Source organism: Ctenopharyngodon idella, chromosome 5 (assembly GCF_019924925.1).
Source record: "Ctenopharyngodon idella isolate HZGC_01 chromosome 5, HZGC01, whole genome shotgun sequence".
In the NCBI taxonomy this organism is placed as follows: Eukaryota; Metazoa; Chordata; class Actinopteri; order Cypriniformes; family Xenocyprididae; genus Ctenopharyngodon; species Ctenopharyngodon idella.
Genome location: NC_067224.1, coordinates 10,431,752 through 10,451,481, shown reverse-complemented (window position 1 = coordinate 10,451,481; position 19,730 = coordinate 10,431,752). Strand labels below are relative to the sequence as shown.

Genomic DNA, 19,730 nt, shown 5'->3' with positions numbered 1-19,730 from the left:
TATATATATATATATATAAAAATAAAGTTTATAATTTTTTTCCTGTCCTCAATTTCACCATCCTGTAGGTGCTTTTAAATCTTAATTTTGACCTTTAATGGCACTCCTATCAAAATTCAAATTGTGTTGAATGCAAACATCCTATTAACAATATAGGTCAAATTCTTGTTTCAACAGAAAGAAATTGAAGTCCCTCAAAATAGAACATGACATGGGCAAAACAGACACTTTGCAACAAAATTAACCTTTACATATTTTGAGATTTTATTTCATTAATTTTATTCTTATATTTTACAGTGACAAGAGATGGTCAGTTATCACAAACTTTGTCCATTCACATATTTATGCATTTAATGTTTGTATGGTAATAGCTTAGAAAAAAATAAAAAGAACAGACACCAACCTACCCCAGACTCCCATTTCTCAGAAAAGAACAAGAATCAAAGTGAGGATATTCAGTGCACAGTGTTCAACCCCAACCAGATAAATTATTCGGAATACGAACGCAGACAAACGTCACATGTATGCATCTATTATACATGCTTATTTGTGTGTGCGCGTCACAGTTTGGTAGAGTTGCCCTTGACGTAAGAGGAAGACACACTTGGAACTTGTGTGCACATATTTTTATATCAAAATGAGACATTAAAAAAAAAAAAAAAAAAAAAAAAAAAAAAAGTAAAACAATTCATAAGTTAAACAAATTTTGACAAAGATTTTAAGACAAACAAGACGACTAATCACTGAATGACTGGGACCCAAATGAAAATGTTAGACATCCAAGTACACATTGACAACATGAATCAGAGTCAACTTTCCATGTGGGTTTTCAAGTTTTTCCCAGGACATCCCTCTAAACTGAGTGCTTGTTATGGTAAGTGAAACTAAACATGACATGAGTGGGAAGAGTAAATAGGATTGTAATGCTTTAAAAAAAAAAAAAAAAAAAAAAAAAACAGGTAGACAGGAAAAGTGACGCTGCCTCCCAAAGAAGGCATATTCCCCGACACCAGCCCCCACAAAATTTCCATAAAGCAAAGCAAAAAACAAAACAAACAAACAAACAAACAAACAAAACAAACAAACCAAAACATTCAACCACTTCATCCATGTCCTTCAGTCAAAAAATGGCATTGCACACACACAATACTGGTGGTGTGGTTTTGCACAGCTATCAACTGTATACTTGTAGAAGGTATGGCAGGTGAGTGACTGTGCTTGGTTATGTGCACAAGAAGTTCAACCGGGAGAAGAGGAGAAGGAAGTGTAGTACAGTGAGGAGGTCCATATTCCATCCCATCAGTTGTACAGCAGTTTTGTCCCTCGGCGGCTAATACTTCGTGACAGAAGGGTGGATGGAACAAGCGAGCGCATGACTGTCAATACTCAAATGCAGTCCATAGAGAAAGAGTTATGACGGCATGGTGTTTTTCTTCATCAAACGCATCCATAGCAGCAGGTGGAGCTTTTAAGACCTCCCTTCTCAACAAAAAAAAAAAAAAAAAAACTCCATTTCCCATAATCCCCATAGACAAGTTGTGGAGATGTAAAAGTTCTGGGAAGTATGTTTTTCCCCCCCCCACAATAGGCCCATCCAACCCACCAAAATTGTCCCCTAGCCAACCAGTCAGTTTTTGCATTTCAACTCAAGTCTCACCCCACATCCCCTGTGACCCTCGTTTTTCAAACTGGGGTCGAGGGGGATCATCGCTCGGGCTCAGACTCCAGCGCCAGAACCCGTTTACGCTCACGGCACTGCTTCTTATGGGCCGGCCAATCCCTCTGTTGGCACTGTGAGCCGCAGTAGCGTGCCACCTGGCATCGGCCGCAGATGTTAAACTCCCTCAGCTGGAAAGGTACACAAATAAAGACAAGATATTGTCACAACTCAAATAAATGAGTCAATCAAATAAACAAAATAAAAAAAAAAAAATGTTAAGACACCATGTTCAAATGACAACAATTATTTGAAAATCATGATCAATTTAGCTTTTTTTTAAGTGTGTAATTTCGGTCACTAAGATGGGATTATTATTTATGGTTGAAGTTCAACAACTGACTAGTCAAATTAAGTAGACTAGTATTTATCTAGATTTTTTTCTTTTTTTAGCCTTAGGGTGCTTTCATAATTAGTTTGACTGCCTGGTCCGAACCAGAGTTCAATTGCACTCCCTTACGTCTGCTGGATTGCATTCTCACTGTATTGTTCGATTAAGAATCGCAGTGCGTTTTCATCAAAGCAGCAGGTGTTAACTCCTGTTGCTTGGTAATGACGACGCAGGAGAAGGCCGGCAAATGCACAGCGTTGCTTGCCTCACTTTTATATTTTGTTTTTTGAAGTTTTGTTTTTATTCCAATAACATCTATCTGCTGCGAATGTACTGCAAATGTTTTAAAGTACGTGGGAGTCCATTTCTGCTGAAGCAGAACAGAAATGAGATAAACAGTACATTATCTCTGCTTGTATTGCGTCAATGACGCTTGTCAGCAAAGTGAGCGAGAACACACAAACACACAGATTTATCGAATCATTAATAATAGTGGTTCGCTTCCACGATTTAGTACAATTGTGTTCATATCAGCAGTGAACCGTAGCGAAATTCACATGAACCAGCCTTTTTAGGAGACCCAGGTAGGATTCACAGGTGTGCACCAGAGTTCAGAAAACAGCACTTACATTATCCAAACGAACCAAAATGTGGCACTAATCAAACCCCAGTGCACACTACAAGTGCAGTGAAAGCACCCTAAATATTTTGCACAGCAGTGGTTTAAACAAATTGAATTAATAGACATGACTTAACCTCTCAGAGGGTTTCAATGCACTAAAACAGTAAAGAAATCAATCAGAACAAAGCTTTGTGTATATAAAAAAAAAAAAAAAATAAAAAAATAAAAAAATATTCACCACCTTTGAAAAATGTATCAAATCATCTAAGAACGAATACTATTATCAGTGCTAAGAGAATCTCAAAATATCTTTTTGTGAGAAATAATTATTTTGGGCAATAAAAAATATATCCATGCAAGCATATTTGCCTGTTGTCTCGCTTATGTTTTTTTGTGCTTGAAAAATATAAGTTTTAAAAGCTTAAACTTAAGATATACTGCTGTTTTTGGTTTCCTTCTTTTGTGCCCAATCCAGCTGTTTTTAAACAATATATCCTATGTGAACATATATGAAATGCACTCGTGTTGTGCACCATGGTGCTGAACTAGACCATTATACAGGTCTTCTTTAAGACTGATGTTCTTGCTTTTCAGACAACCCACTATGTAGATTTGCACGTCCTTACTTCTGACCAGTATTTTTTTTTTTTTTTTCTTAAATCATCCAAACAAAACCACATAAAATGACTTTCGTCTCTACGCCATACTGACCCTCCTCTCAATGAGCGAACAGGGTGGGTAGTGACACTCATAGTAGGTGCAAGAGCACTCCTCCTCTTCCACCAGCTCTCCATTGGCATTGTAGTAGCGTGTGCGACTCAACTCCAAATACTGCTCTTCCACTGGGTCTGCGGGAACCTGCTGGATGGCCAGCCAGTACAGCGACTGCTCTCTAGAGAGGATATTTTATACATGCATACCTTAGAAAAGCACCTTACAGCACAATTTGACCAGAGTAGATAACCACAGATATTTGTTTCCTTCACATGTGGGATGCAAATTACCGTTGTTTGCTGGACAGTTCTTCTGGTTTGGGACTCCATCCCACAGGAACAAGGCGCAAGTTGTCTAGACGGTTGTCAACTGTGACTGAGTTTATGTGAACTACTTGGAAACTTGGAGCGATTCCTCCTCTGTGCTTTTCCCTGTGAACAAGTACACCAAAACATGACTACTTCTGAAACAAGTAGATGCCTACTTATTTACAGCCTCTTTATGGTTTACACATTTGAAAAACTACATATTTTCAAAATCAACTAGTCGATGAGTTGCCTGAAAGTAGGGCTGGGCAATAAGCAGGACTCTGAACTGGTTCAAGGAACGAAAACGAAAACCGGAAACGAACGAAATTTTGACCGGAACGTAACCAGAAGCGGAAACTAAATCAAATTTAATCGTTCTGAACAAAAACGTTCATTTGAAACGGTCATTAACCGGTTAATAACGTTATTTTATCGTTCTGTTTAATATTTTGATTTGGCAGTCAACCAATCACAAATTCAAATAGTACAGCCTATGCTAATGTGACACTGTGATGACACCTATGATGACTTGACATCTGAGCCTGATCGCGTCAGTGTGGGCATTTCACTCACGTTGGATGCGTATCCAACGTGAGTGAAATGCCCACACTGACGCGATCAGGCTCAGATGTCAAGTCATCATAGGTTAGGTAAGTCACAATGGCAATGCCCTAGCGTTAGCTTTTCCGATGATATATGTCACCAACCGTCAAGCATTAGGCCTACATTTAAAATGAAAATGAATGTCAAGTAATATGCAGCTTGTTGTGCGTTTTGAAACCAGCGAAAATTGCAGGATAGTAGAACATGAATTCACACAACGTCACATCACGCACATGCAACGCTTCTGTGAACGGAGAAAACAGAATAAAACTATAGGCCTACATAACACGTATAAAATAAAAGGAAATATTTAGGCCTATAGGCTACGCGAAATATTTTACTTAAATAATTAGGTCTATAGATTAACAAAACGAAAGAGGTTCATTGTGGCGGCCTCCAAAGATCCAGGAAAGGAAACAGACATTCTGCTTGTTTTCGTTATTCGAGTCTCTTTTGTAAAAGTATGAATTATGTCTTTTACCTGTATGACCATAAATTACGCAGTACAGTTTACTCTCTTAGAAGGAAAAAAAATAAATCTAGTGGTCGCGCCAGCACCTCACGCGCGCACACAAATTCTTGCATTGCTTACTTGATATTGCAGCCTGTTAAATAATTAAAATAAAATACAGTCAACCAAACATATAAAATGTTACCCTGCTCAATTCAATTCTGCAATAGGCCTACAATCTGCTGTTTACCACCCGTGACCACTGCCTGATTGTGCTGTTATGTGAAGGTTGATGTCAATAATGCGAGTGAAGTGAAAAGCTTACATAATAAATAGTTTAGCATTCGTCTTGAAAATGGAAACAGTTGGATTCATGCCGAATGAGAAAGGTAGGCTTTAAATTAATTTGTTTACCATCTTATTTAGTTTTATTTCTAATAAATAAACCTGTTTCTTGCCTTGAATAGCAATAGAAGCTGGAATGGCATCAAAAAATAAGAATTTTTATTCGTTTTGGCTTGACGTTTATTTAGCCCGAATAGGCCAACTGTTAACTTTAGAGGTTTTAGTTAGGGCAGTTGTTAAAAATGTATGTTTACAAACATTAAAACAAAGCTATGTAGGCTAGGATATTTGTAAACATTTTACTTTATTTAGCTACCGATAAATTACATTATTTCTGAATAAATGCGACATATATGTGACTTTTTTCCTCTCAGGAATACCGTCGGTATTTTTAACAATGTAACAAACAAACATTTTAAAATATCTTTTGATGAAAACATTTCAGGATTCCATATTCTTCAAAAAGCTTACACTGTATGTCCTACACCTTTCCCTAATCAAATTACGGAACGAATGTGGCGCCAGTTCTGATTTTCCGTAAGTTGAATAGGGAAGGTGTAGGACATACAGCGCAAGCTTTTTGAAGAATACGGACGGCAGTCTGGCGGAAGCACTTGTGAGGCGATCATTTGTGTTTATAAAGCATATACTTTTTTTTTTTTTTGAAAATGACCGATCGTTTCACTAGATAAGACCCTTATTCCTCGTCTGGTATCATTTAAAGCCCTTTGAAGCTGCACTGAAACTAATTTTTACCGTTTGGGGTCTATTGAAGTCCACTATAAGCAGAATAATCCTGGAATGTTTTCATCACAAACCTTAATTTCTTTTCGACTGAAGAAAGAAGGACATGGACATCTTGGATGACATGGGGGGTGAGTAAATTATCAGGAAATTTTAATTTGAAAGTGAACTAATCCTTTAAATCCACAAATAAAATGTTTAGGTTTATTTAGTTCTAACAAGTAACCTTTTGGTAAGGAGACCTCAGAACTCTTAACCAGAATGGAAAAAAAAAAAAAAAAAACAGTTTTTGTTCAAAACTAACCAAAATGAAAAAAATTGTTTGTAATCCCTGCACAGGAGAGACTTGGTGTTGTTTCCAAACAATGGAAAAAAAAAAAAAGTACGTATATTGTTATGGGTCAAAACGAGTTGAAAAATATTGGCATATTGGATATTGGCAAAAATCCAATATTATATCGAAAATCAGTATTTGTATTGTCTCCGATATTGTAATTTTTGCCGGATCGGGTATCGGTCAGACAGGACCGATCCAAATCCAATGCTGTGCGTAGCAGCATAAAAGTTTTTGTGCACTATAGTCCAAGTCTTCCAAAGCCATTCGATAGCTTAATGCGAGTTAATATTTACGGCGTTAAATTGAAGTGGATGGAAACTCTTCCCTCCAATGTGGCTGTCAGTCAATCTCCATTTAGCATTTAGACGATGTGTCTCGTTTGGTTACGACAGTCAGCACGGTAAAACCCTCTCCAAGATGATTCAATATTCTCATTATTATATTTAACCTGTAGATAAAGGATGCGGATTTGCATAAAATGACTCATCTTGCTTGAGTTTATTGTTGTTTCTATATGATGTGATATTCACTACTGGGGGTCTGTTAGATCACAACACTGGAGCAGCGAGGACTATGAATTGGCATCATGTCACATGCACAGTAACTGGAATTTAAAACTGGTCAATAAACTGCTGGATAGATATATAGTAATACACTATTAGCTGTGTACACCATCTCTTCTTTGTGCCCTGAATTTTTGAATGCAAAGCGCTGCGCACTGTTACTCCACCCGGGATGCGCATACGCGATTTATGCCGCTCTGTATTGGAGACTTTCACATTATGATGCGCACTGTAAGATTATTAATAGCCTAATTATTAATAGTCTTGTTCTGTCATATCTTTTTGCCACATTAAAAAGCTGCACAATACATTTGAAATAAAACATTTTAATTTAATTTTATTTATTTTCTTCAAATTGTTTTTCATGAATGTATTTTATAGAATACAATATGAACAGTAATTTGTAATAAACATTTTACCAGATTTAGTACTACACTTACGGTAACTTTTTTTCCCTATTAAATGTTTTTCTAAATGTTTTTTTCTAGAATTACTTTTGCTGCTGAATTAACCACTCACTTAGTTTATAATATAATTTTTTTTGTCCAAGATTATGATATTTTTTCTCTAATGAAGTAGTATTTAGTGGATAGTGTTTAACACAAAAAAGATTGATCATCAGTTCCATACACAAAGAGGTACAGATACTCTACAATGAACAAGGAAGAAAAAGTACTGGTATTGGAATCGGATGATTTTCATGAATTTGGGTATCGGAATCGGATCGGTTAAAAAAAAAAAAAAAAAAAAAGGTATCGGCGCATCTGTAAGTTTAATTAGATTCAGGGGCCTGCAGTTGATCTCACTATTACAATATTATTTCCTATTTTACACAACCAGTAACTGAACTCTATAAATTGCAAATCATGTAACACAATCCACAGCAAAAATCAACAAATAACATAAAACAATGAAAAAAAAATAAATAAAAATAAAATAAATTAAGTCACACACAAATAATCGTCTGATGACAGAGGGCTGGACCCGAATATTCGATTATTCAAATATTTGAACGAAACGACAAAATGGTTCTCATTCACTCTTGAAAACATTTACACTATAAAATCTGGAGAAATACAATACTCTTTTTCACAATTATCTTATATAGCCTAGCCGTTTTTATTAGGATGGACAGTTGAAGGAACCCAACCTTGTTATACTTAAATGTATTTGCTTCTTCTTAGCTAATGTGTTTCCTGCAACTGGAGGTTTCTCTGTCTGAAGCGCACAATTGCACAAGCTTGTATTTTGGGTTAAGCTGTGTTGCTTTGACATTGTGGAAAATAGAATGATAGAAACAAAATGTAGGCCTATTAGCCTTTTTACCCGTTATTATCAATCTAAATGAATCTACTGCAAAGTATAGCAGCTTGTTTAAACTCAGATTTTACTGGGACGGCGTGTTCTTTATTTATTACAGTTCGTTCATTTATTTTTCATTCTTCTTTTATTTAAATAGCCTACCCTTTACTGTGTCAGTAATTGCAGTGCTGCTAATTTCTGATTTGGGAGTGATTTGTTTGTCAGAAAAATGTTCGGCTACCTTATTAAAAGTATTGCTCCTAAAAGACCTGTGTTTTATATCACTAGTGCAGTGTTTGTTTTTGGAGCATATAAGCCTTGCCCGTGCACCAGCTAGTTTATTTTGCTGTTCTGTAGTTTATTAAAAGTTTATTAATTCTGAACGTGTCGCGTGTCTATACTGCAAATGCGACACTGCACTCCCTTGGGTCCGCAGCAACACACCCGCTACGTGTGAAGTCGATTGGATGAACGGTTCTCAACATAATCAAAATGCAAACAGACAGACAGACACACAGATATTCCTGCTGAAACGCGTTATGTACGGAGCAAATAGAAATAGTCAAGTCAAGTCACCTTTATTTATATAGCGCTTTTTACAATGCAGATTGTGTCAAAGCAGCTTTACAGTGATAAATGGCATATGATTTTCGCTGCACAGCAGCTCTTAAAGAAAATGCTGTCAATGTAGGCAGATGCAAAGCACTGTTGAATATCAAATGTCAAATGTCAAGTGTCCCCAACTAAGCAAGCCCACTTAGCTTGAGTTATTGATACCAGACAGACTTCACGGAGGCGACTGACATTTCACAACTGGCGCTTTATTCCCCATGAAACTGGTTTAACTGTCCGTCGCAAATGTTATGCCGTCCACAGTAGGGCTGCAAAATTATGACAAAAATCATAATTGTGGATTATTCTCTGGAAATTGTAATTGTATGAAGCAACTGCATGCCATATTTTTGTATAAATATAAAAAAGCTGAAAACACTTACAGAAATTTTTTTTTTATTGTTTTTCTATAGCATCAAATGTCAGCTATATATTGGTTTGGTTTCTTCTTTAAATAATAATAAAAAGTCAACATATGCATGGTATAATAATAGGGGCTTTTGCATCAGGTTGTTCTTGGAACTTGGATGATATAGAAACTAGCCACCAGTGTGGTTCCCCGATAACTAATGTTCCCCTAGGGCCTGAAGTGATGTAAACTGTGCTTGTTGTTGTTACTTTTATTTTGACGGTGCTGTGAACAGTTCAGACAAATCCTGAGCACACAGTGTTCGCATTTTCCGTCTTCATTAGTTTACGATCTGTTTAACAGTCCTGTCTAATACATTATTAGATAGAACTGTTATACAAAGAAAGTAGACAGTATATAATGTTGCTAGCTTAGCAGAAATACTTAATCATGTTTTGCTTGGTCTGCTCAAAGTCACGCTGGATTTTCTCCTTAGCGTGAGGTTTAGAGGTCCTATCACTGTTTTTCATGTTTGTAGAGTTAGTTCGTGGAGTAAATATATAGGCTGTGTACACGGCTTTTAAAAATGGCGGGTGCTGGTGTTTCGTGTGAGTTTGACATATCAGCATACACCTACGTCACTGGTAGCTCCTTTTGTGCTAGGTTAGACCTTTTACACTCTGAAGTAGTCGTGATTCGCCTCTCGTGGCGTAACATGCTCTAGACACACCTTTTAAACACGCAGCATAATATAAGTGGATATTTTTCCTTGTAATCGCGCCTTTGAACGATTATGAAATCGTGGCATCCGTAATCATAATCGAGATTAGAAATTTGTTTAATTGTGCAGCCCTAATCCACAGCTTTGCTTAAGAAAATAACTTAAAATGAGCAACAGAAAAACAGAAATAACTAGCATACATGCAGTGCTCAAGTCGCACAATACAAACAGTTCAACCAGGAGCGCGCAGCTCTCAAAGAGGTCACACCATATTTCTGCTCGTTACACTGCCTTTATTAGAGAGAATATGTTCAGCCCCCTCCCTCTGAAGCTTCGAATATTGGGTGTTGATTACTACCGAAGCTTCAAAGCTCAAAAAAAAAAAAAAAAAAAAGGTATTCGGACTAGAGATCGACCGATATGGGTTTTTCTATAACCGATGCCGATGTTTAGAGGTCAGGGTCAGCCGATGGCCGATACGTGCTGCCGATTTTTAGGGCCGATATCTTGAAGTTTTCCCCTTCATTTGCATGCTAAAATGTCACACTAATAATAAGTGGATGCACAACATTTCTAAACTTAACATCATTTATTGAACACTGACTTGATTTACATAAAAGTTTTAGAGCATTTATCAAGCTGAATTTTTCAAGTTTGTTGGAACATAAATGTAAACTTAAATATACATTTAAATAAAATAAATACAACTTTATAAATAAAAATCAATTAAACTTTGTCTTGTATGCAAGGACAGTGCTAAACTCTTAGTGATTTCTTGACATTCTTGGCGGTTAACGTTAGACAGGTTTAATGAGGATAATAACTGTGCGACATATATATATATATATATATATATAGTCATTGGTCGGAACACATCACTTTATTAGGATGATGTCCATTTTTATTCGGCTTACACAGTTGATGGAAACACACGCAGATGCGCATATTCTTGAGCTGAATTTTCATTAACGCAAAGTTGGATGGAAACCCGGCTATTATCTGCATCAAACCATGCTTCCGAACAAATGTCATACACTTCTGCGCAGCGGAGTAGCGCAAATCCGCGGGGCCCCCCGATGGAAGGTTCAACCAAGAAGGGGAGCCAATGGATATCACACAAGAAGCAACGTGCAAACTATGCGGAAAAGTTATGCCGGTAAAAGCTTAACCTCGGTCAGTATTCAAAGTGAAAGTAAAAGTGACGGCGCTGCCTGACGCTGCATTAACGGAGCATTTTCTCAGAGACAAATTTCAACATAATATGCTGATAACGGTATATAACTGTCTTAATTTGTTCCATAATTTCCTTTGTGGCCCGTACATATAGTGAAAAAAATGAGAAGAATAGTATTTCGTGTTAAACAGCTTGTTTTTTTTTTGTTTTGTTTTTTTTAAAGTTGGTGAAGTAGCCTAAAGCTGCTCTTAATTTTCATTTATGACTGCAGTGTTAGGAAATATTATAGACTGTTAATAATTTTAATTATAGGTCTAATTCATTGTATAATAGACCTAAAAAATGTTTAAAACATTTTCAAAGAGGAGCTGATAGCCTAATCTTTTATTATCCTCACAGCACGTCAGTTATGCGGTGATGCGCTGTGAAATTACTGCGGGGCAAATTTATTATACTATTAATTTAATAATAAAAGTAGCTTACCTAATAGTAATAATAATAGACTAGAAGAATGTAACATGCTTACATTAATTGGAAATGCCAAATCCTCTTAATATTGACAATATTTGTCGGAGTAACGTAGCCCTCAATCACGCTGCAGTGTTTGTGAGAGCTGCCGCCTTCTCCACCCCAAGCACAGAGTGAAATTCTCTGACTCCGATACAGGAAAAATAAAACAGAACTTATAACATTGGGGCTAATATGTTAGCAAGCAAGCTGCTGGTAGTTTTCGACTACAGTCCTTAAAGTTAACTACAAGTAAGCAAACCTTCAACCAGCTGTAGCATTATGCCAGTTCCCGACGGTTCTATGCTATCCGTTGTTTCTTTCACTAAGTGAAGCAACACTTCATAGTTTACTAGTAATATATAGTAAATATATGGCCATAGGACTTTGAAATATCAGAATTTAAGCCTTAGGCTACCTTTATCTCCCAGGACTGTTGTTGAATCTTCCAAAAGTTTCAATTCACATGCGGTGGCAGCAGCACATTGCACCGCACCAATAACACAGGGCTGCCCGCGGACGTGCCTGGCTTTAAAATCGGCCGATGCCGATATATTAAAAAAAGACAAATATCGGCCCGATATATCGGCCGACCGATATATCGGTCGACCTCTAATTCGGACCAGCCCTAGACAGCTCATTATAGGCTTGTGCAATGCAATAAGCAATGACAACAGTCAAGAAAGTTTGTCTTCTGTGCTCTCTAAAATGTGCAAATCTAATAGTGTTTTTTCCCTAGTATCCCAATTTAATGATTCTTGATTTTTCCCCCTGTACTTCAAGAAAACGGAGAATGCCAGTAGTGCCAGATAAAGCCAGAGTGCCTGCTTTGACGGAAATGCATATAATTTTTGACAGACATTGTATGCATTGTGCAGTGTCAAAATAAAGGTAAAAATAAACAAATTTTTTTTATACATTGCATTGATGCATCATATTGTTAGTCATTTTATAGATCTATTGATCCATATTGATGTACTGCTACACTCCTAGTGAGAAGGTGACTTCACAAACAAACTGAACGTTCATTACAACTTTAACTAGGGGCCGAATTGTGACAGTCATATTTGGAAACAGTAAACAGCAAAAAAGCAGTAGGCTCTAGGAATTGTAATGGTCTCTAGCAGTACACTCACCAGAGTAACTCATGCAGTGGTCGACCAGCCCATCTACCCTTACCGATGTCAAAGGCATAAGCAAAGATTTTTGCCCCATTCCCATCTGCATCAACTTCCATGCGAGCCTGCAAATAATAACATCCAGGCATTCAATTTCATAATAGCATAATAAATAATAGTATTCAAAGAATGTGACAACAACAAGGGGAAAAAAACAATTCAAAGGCATGTGTGGAAAAAGTGTGCTGGTAACTGTAATTCAAACCTCAAACCAAATTATCAATAAAATAATAAATAATAATAATAATAATAATAATAAGTAAAAAAAAAAAAAAAAAAAAAAAAAAAAAACACGTTTATGCTTGCAGTTTAACACATGTGTTTGTTTTATTCATACCACAACAGTAAATAAGTGTCTTTATAGAAATGTTATAATATATTGAAAAAGAAATAAAACTGTCCTCTTAATTTTAAATGAACAGCAATACATTTAATAGTCATGTTTGGCAACTTCAAAAATGTGTTTTACTGGAGTCTATAAAAATGAAAGGGTTAGTTCACCCAAAAATGTAATTTCTGTTATTAAGTATTCACGCAAGACCTTTGTTCACAAATTAAGATATTTGATGAAACCCAAGAGCATTTTTTTTTAAATCCCCAATAGAAAGCAACATAATTACCGTCATTCAAGGTCCAGGAAAGTACTAAAGACATAAAAACAGTCAATGTGACTACAGTGGTTTAACCTTAATGTTATGAAGTGACGAGAATACTTTGTGTGCAAAAACACCACAAAAATAACGACTTTATTCAACAAATTCTTCTCTACCCTGTCAGACTCGTACACAGCTGACGCAGTGAACGCAGTTCAGCGCTTCTGTTTTTATGTACGAACGCCGGCTCAGTATTGGCCGGCTCCTGCGTCAGCATCACACGTATGTGTCATGCTGCTCACGTGAACAGCCTCGGCCTATACTGAGCCGGAACTGTGTTCACTCCGTCATTTTAAGCTAGTATGGTCTAGAGCTGACATGCAAAGTTTGGTGAAGTTTGATGAAGAATTATTTGTGTCATGGTACACCATTCAGATTTGATGTTATTAGCCACTGAAATTTGATTGGCTGCTGGAAGCCATGTTTTTTTTTTTTTTTTTGTCAGAAGATTAGGGCATCAACCAAAGAAGATGCATACCAATTTTAAACTACATGGATCATATGGTTGAGGAGTTATATTTTTTATTTGTAGCGCCCCCTATTGACATAAGTTTACCAAACTTGATGTGCACCTCAGAATGTCCTGTTGTCTGTGTGTGTCAAGTTATGTTAAGCAAGTTATGTTCAGCAGATATAGGTCAACTAGTAAAAGTGTCAGACCAATTAATTAACTTGTATCTTTGCAATGCTTCAATGAATCTAAATTGACAGCTTGATAATTTAGATAGCTTTTTGCCAGCATGGTCCCTAGCTGTTTTGTGCCTATTTTGGTGATGATCAGACCAATGGCCTACGAGTTTGAAAAAGTAGGTCTTAAATAAAATTCGAAAAGGTGGAAAATTACAGTAATTTGTAAAGTCTTGGTTCCAAAGTTGTGATCCAAAACGCCACCTATAGCACCACCTAGAGACAAATGTTTGTCTGTGTGGCTGAGTAGCTGCGCACTATTGGGACCATTTTTCCAAGTTTGGGGTCTTTCTGCGATTTACGGTCTCTGATGCTCATACATTTTAGGGCAGAAAAATAAAGAAGAAAATCAGTACAAACACAATAGGTTTGCAGCATCTTTTGTGCTTAGACCCCTTGAAACAAACAAACAAACAAACAAACAAACACAAACAAACAAACACAAAACAAACAGGTTCTCACCTCAAAGGCATAGTTTTCCACTAATGGTATGTCTTGCTCATCAATCAAAGTGTACTTTGTCTGAAAAGAACAAAATGTTGTTACAATACAATTAAAAAACATACTAGCTGTCTTGTCTCCTCACTGAAGACTTAAGTTTCCTCAAAACTGTTATAAGCAATGTTTGAATCACCAATGCAATTTCAATTTTGTCAGGGTTCCCACACTTTTTGTCAAATGAACTGACTACAACTTTTTTTATTAGCAATTATTGGATATGGGTTTTGAAAAGTTTGTTTTGATCCAGAATAATTCCCTAATTAATCTTTTTTTGAACTGATTTGTGAACCAGTTTGACTGATTCATTTAAAAGAAATTCAACAGTTAAAACAATTCACTCACTATAGAATTAGATCAAGTTAATTTTTTTACAAGATCAATATTTAAAGAAAAAACAAATTAAACAATCAGGAAAATTTATATTCTGAGTCATCTCAAAGTTTCTAATTGGCCTACACACTGGCCTATCTTTACCAAGCCAGGACATGCTACACAAAATATACTTGCATTTACAATAAACAATAATAAAATGAATTTTCTACACACTGGTCTTTGCTCTCTGCTTTGAATGCATTTAATAAAAAAAGTAACATTTATTTCCAGTATATTTTATTTGTAACATTTCGTGTATTAAAGTAACTTTTCGCCCCTTTAGCAAAATTCTCGGTTCACTCTAAATGCTCTACCATCACGCAACTATTATTAGTTCACGAATTGATTAGACAGGTTTTGCAAACCAGTTCAACCAATTTATTGAAAAGATCTGACGTTCACGAATAGGACATCACTACTGTCAGAGAAACAAGTATAATTACTCAATGCACCAGTTTCTGCTAATCAGGACTAATAGTAGTTGTGGCATTCTAAAATAGCGTTTTAATCACTATGTAAAATGACCAGTGTCGTTGTAAATAGTTGTGCAAAGATCAAAGCTGTCTAATCAGAAGATTTATTGTAAACATCCCTCAGTTTTTTTCCACAAATCGCACCCTATTTTTTTTTTTATATATATATATATATATATATATATATATATATATATATATATATATATATATCTCAGATTTTCAGATATCTATATAAAAATAGATAGATATAGGCCTATAGAATTTTTTTTTTTTTTTTTTTTTTTTGCTGTGGCCTCGTCTGGCCACCCTATTAAAATTTTCTGGGGGTGCCACTGGTTAATGTATGGTTCTGTCGATGGATACGCATTCTGGCTTCTCCTAAACTTTGTTCACTCCGAGTGCCGTATGCTCTATCTGACCAGTCATTAACACCGTCAACACCTGGGTGAGACCTGAACAGCACACGTTGCTATCTGTGTTTAAACTAAACTCATTTAAGCATTGCCAATTTAAACATTCAAGTGCAAGGCGCGAAAGAGAACTAACGCGCACGCTGTGAGAAGATTTGTGCACTCATCCGAAGCACGCACGTGGAAGCGCGTGTATAGCGCGCACATATTGAGGTCTCTTTCAAGTCTTGTGCTTGAACGGACAAATTCACACAAGCTTATGTCAACATGCCCGTCTTGGCGAGTATCCTAGCAAGCATAGTCGGTTATGTCTTAACTGAACTTAAACACTCGAGAAAGAATGCATGTGTTCAGTATCAGTGTATTGATCCGTGTAATATGTCTTAAAGAGACAGCAGCCCTTGCATTTCTGCTGTCTGACTATTTTTAATGTTTATCAAACAACAAAAGACAAGGAAATCACTCATTTCTCATGACTAAATAGTAACTTAATAATGAAATGACTAAAATTGTGCGCAATACAAGCACTATTTAAACGGAGCAAATGGGACAAGTGAGGAGGCGCCCGCGCAGGTGTGTGTCACTTCACCAGCGGAGAGAAGAGAGTGAGAACGCGCAGCTGACGTTATTGCCTGTGCCGCTGGTAACAAAATGGATCGGCTCGGAATCGGTAAGAAGTGAGACTTATGAGGAAAATCGGCTGATTCCGATCCCTGGCCGATCGATCGGTGCATCTCTAACTTTATTCAATTTCTGTACCTGAAACCTGGATACATGAAAAACCTGAAAAGCTTTATTTGTCTGTATCTTTGCTTTACTGTATTTATTTGTGCTGTTTGATTATTTGTTCTTATTTTCTTTATTTTTATTTGACAGTAGTAAGTTATTACCTGAACCGTACCGAAACCGTGAGCCTAAAACCGTGATACAAACCGAATCGTGAGTAATCTGAACCGTTGCACCCCTAGTAATAATGTAAAAATTATTTAAATGTTATGCATGTCATTATAAATTCCAGAATTAATAAGCATAAAAACAGTTGAGAACAGTACACAAGCAAACTTTCATAATTATCACAAGGGACACATGTGCAAAGTCAGACAACCAGACATAACCTATGACCGTCAACCATCACGAGCTATATTCTTATGGCGTTATTTTAATGACAAATTTTGAGAGCGCATTATTGTAACGCGAGAGCACATCCATGTAATGCGCGAGAGCAAATCTCTCTGCTCGCCTGCGGATTTCCTTCGCTCTAGCACAAAACCGGACGCACACTATCAAATATGCAGCGCTGTCTTATGAATGCTTCTCCTCTCGGTCAGATATTGTGTGCACGCTCAAACTGTGTCCTTTGCACTCTGAAATCTCCGTGCTCTTGCACTAGAAAGCTCCTGGATTAACCGTTGTCAAAAGCCATCAACCAATCAGAATAAACTTAGGCCCACACTAAAAGATTTTTACAGAGCTAGTGCATTTGTGGTTAAAAAGTATATCATTTTTTTTTTTTTTTTAATGACTGATCGCCTCGCTAGACAAGACCCTTATTCCTCAGCTGGGATCGTGTAGAGCGCTTTGAAGCTGCACTGAAACTGCAGTTTGGACATTCCACCCAGTAAATCCCACTAAAGTCCACTATATGGAGAAGAATCCTGGAATGTTTTCCTCAAAAACTTTAATTTCTTTTCGACTGAAGAAAGAAAAACATGAACATCTTGAATGACATGGGGGTGAGTAAATTATTAGGAAATTCATTCAGAAGTGAACTAATCCTTTAAGTTTGAAGTAATGCCTCTGTTTAGACTATTAAGGAAATGTAATTTTGCCAGAAAAGAACCTTAATTTAATTTTAATTTAATTTAAAAGCAGCCTACTTCAGTCTAATAATGTTACCATATCATCACGCTTACTGTTTTATTGTTCGTTTATGATTTAACACCATGCGAGCTACCTCGGCTATATTCACGGCGAGAACAAGATATTTTTAAAAAAAAAAAAGAATAAATTACATTTTTAAATTTGATCTAAGATAAAAAAAATTCTAAAACTAAATCTGGCCTTCATTAAAAATCTTTTCATAAGTCAACAGAAAAATAAAGAATTCTAACAGTTTTAAAACTATCACAACCCATCAAAATATTGGAATATCTATCATAAGCATTGGTTGCGTTATGATATCTTGTGCATCATTTACATCTACTATTGCATTTGATGTTGATTTGATAGGAAACACAATTGCATTATTGCCATTGTTCCAATTGAGATTTTAGTGCAAATGATTTTAAATGCAGTTTAGATATTTATACTGTGATATAACATTGAACTTTTATATGCAGTGTGTCTTAAGAGCCATATGTTGTTTTTAGATAAATCATTTAGAGGGGTTTGACCAGTAATGTGTGTATAATGTAGTGATGCAGTTAGACAGACTAGCTTATTTACATGTCCAAATCATCCATGCGCCCAATTCAGATTCATTTCTAAGATACATTTGATTAATTGTTAAATATTATTAAATTGTAAAGAAATTAAAGATCCATCTTTGATTATCGAAAAAAAAAAAAATCTCAGGTGCAGTTCACTCTCAGCCAATAAGATCATGTAGCATTTTCATCAGTCAGTCGTGGAAGTCTATTCTGATTGGTTGATAACTTTTGACAACGTTTAATCCAGGAGCTTTCTAGTGCAAGAGCACGGAGAAATTTGCTAGTGCACGGGACACAGTTTGAGCGTGCGCACGCAATATCTGAGAGAGAGGAAAAGCAGTTTATAAGAGAGCACTGTAACGTTATATTTGAGAGCGTGCGTCCAGTTTTACGCGAGCGAAGGAAATCCGTGTGCGAGCTGAGAGATTTTACAATTTATGCATTACAAAAAGGCGCTCTCGATATTTGTCATTAAAATAACGACATATTATTCCGTTATATGACAACATAAAATTAGCATCAGACTGTATAGCTTGCGTCTTATGTGCGCCCTTTTCCATGCAACTTCTCACATGGTCCTGTTGTTTAACCCCATAGAGATCTGTTTACCGGCTGCCCTCTAGTGTCATGGTATCAGCGGCCTGTCATCCCAGTGGCAGCTTGGATTTGTTTAGGATGACGCAAAGAACCCAATCAAAACAGTTAAGTTTAATAAACTGGCAGCATTTTGCAGAACGTTTAGCGATAGATTACAAGGTGGTTAAGTACTGACCGTATAAATGTTTGATATATAAACCTGGTAAAGACGGTGCTAAGGCTCATCACAGCCGACATGCCGGTTGTCATGCTGCGAACGGTTCCTGGTTGAGGCATTTTCCGAGCTGGCTGAGCCATATTGGATGCCAGTGTCATTACTGACGTGGATCAAGCATCGAAAGACGCAACGGTTCTGTGCTTAAAACACTATTAAAGTATAAAAGAAAAAGAAAAAAAAACAACTTTTACATTCCCTAGTTAACAAGCGAACTCTCGCCCGAGCCGTCTAGTAGCGCTATAGCCACGGTAGCGGCACTACACATCAAAAGTAGGCGGTTCAAAAGGGACTAAACCTACTCGGCTGATGAGCTGACCAGTTTATATATAAAACCCGACCGTTTCGACGACAAGTACATGCATATATTACATGTATCCCCCTCTGACCAAGGTCGACAACATCAAAATGGACAACTTAGTTGTTAAACAGAAGCATTTAGCTCACGGATCTCGGCTCCCCTCCCCTTTGCGTCGCACATGGCAGCCCTAGGATTCAGCTCACCTTCCCGGCCACACGGCCAAGTCGAACAATCCCAAGCTTGAAATCCGACATTAGAGGGTATGTCAGGGCTGGGTTGAAATGTGAGAGAAGGTATGCTGGTATTAGGCTGGAAATCGGTCCGGGCAAACCAACCCCGAGTACAATTTTTAGTGTAATAGGGTCAGTCGTTGCCCGCGTCTTCCCCACCCGCTTCCAAACCTCCGTGATGCACCGCTGAGAGGCGTTGGAAAAACCTGCCAGCTTCTGGGGGAGGGCCTAACCAAATTCTGAACGTAAACCAATCGTAAAAGAGCACTGGCAGCGAATTGT

At 36.9% G+C, this 19,730-nt stretch overlaps 1 protein-coding gene across 1 annotated transcript; it reads right to left on the bottom strand.

The window, feature by feature from the left end:
* Positions 1-240: 240 nt before the first annotated feature.
* On the bottom strand, positions 241-19,674 carry zmynd19 (zinc finger, MYND-type containing 19). The gene is made up of 6 exons (XM_051894474.1): positions 19,422-19,674; positions 14,381-14,440; positions 12,537-12,643; positions 3,675-3,815; positions 3,382-3,562; positions 241-1,848 (listed from the first exon to the last, which is right to left on the bottom strand). Exons 1-6 carry the CDS (start codon positions 19,470-19,472, stop codon positions 1,705-1,707), a joined length of 684 nt encoding a protein of 227 aa, XP_051750434.1. The 5' UTR covers positions 19,473-19,674; the 3' UTR covers positions 241-1,704.
* Between the last annotated feature and the right edge of the window lie 56 nt (positions 19,675-19,730).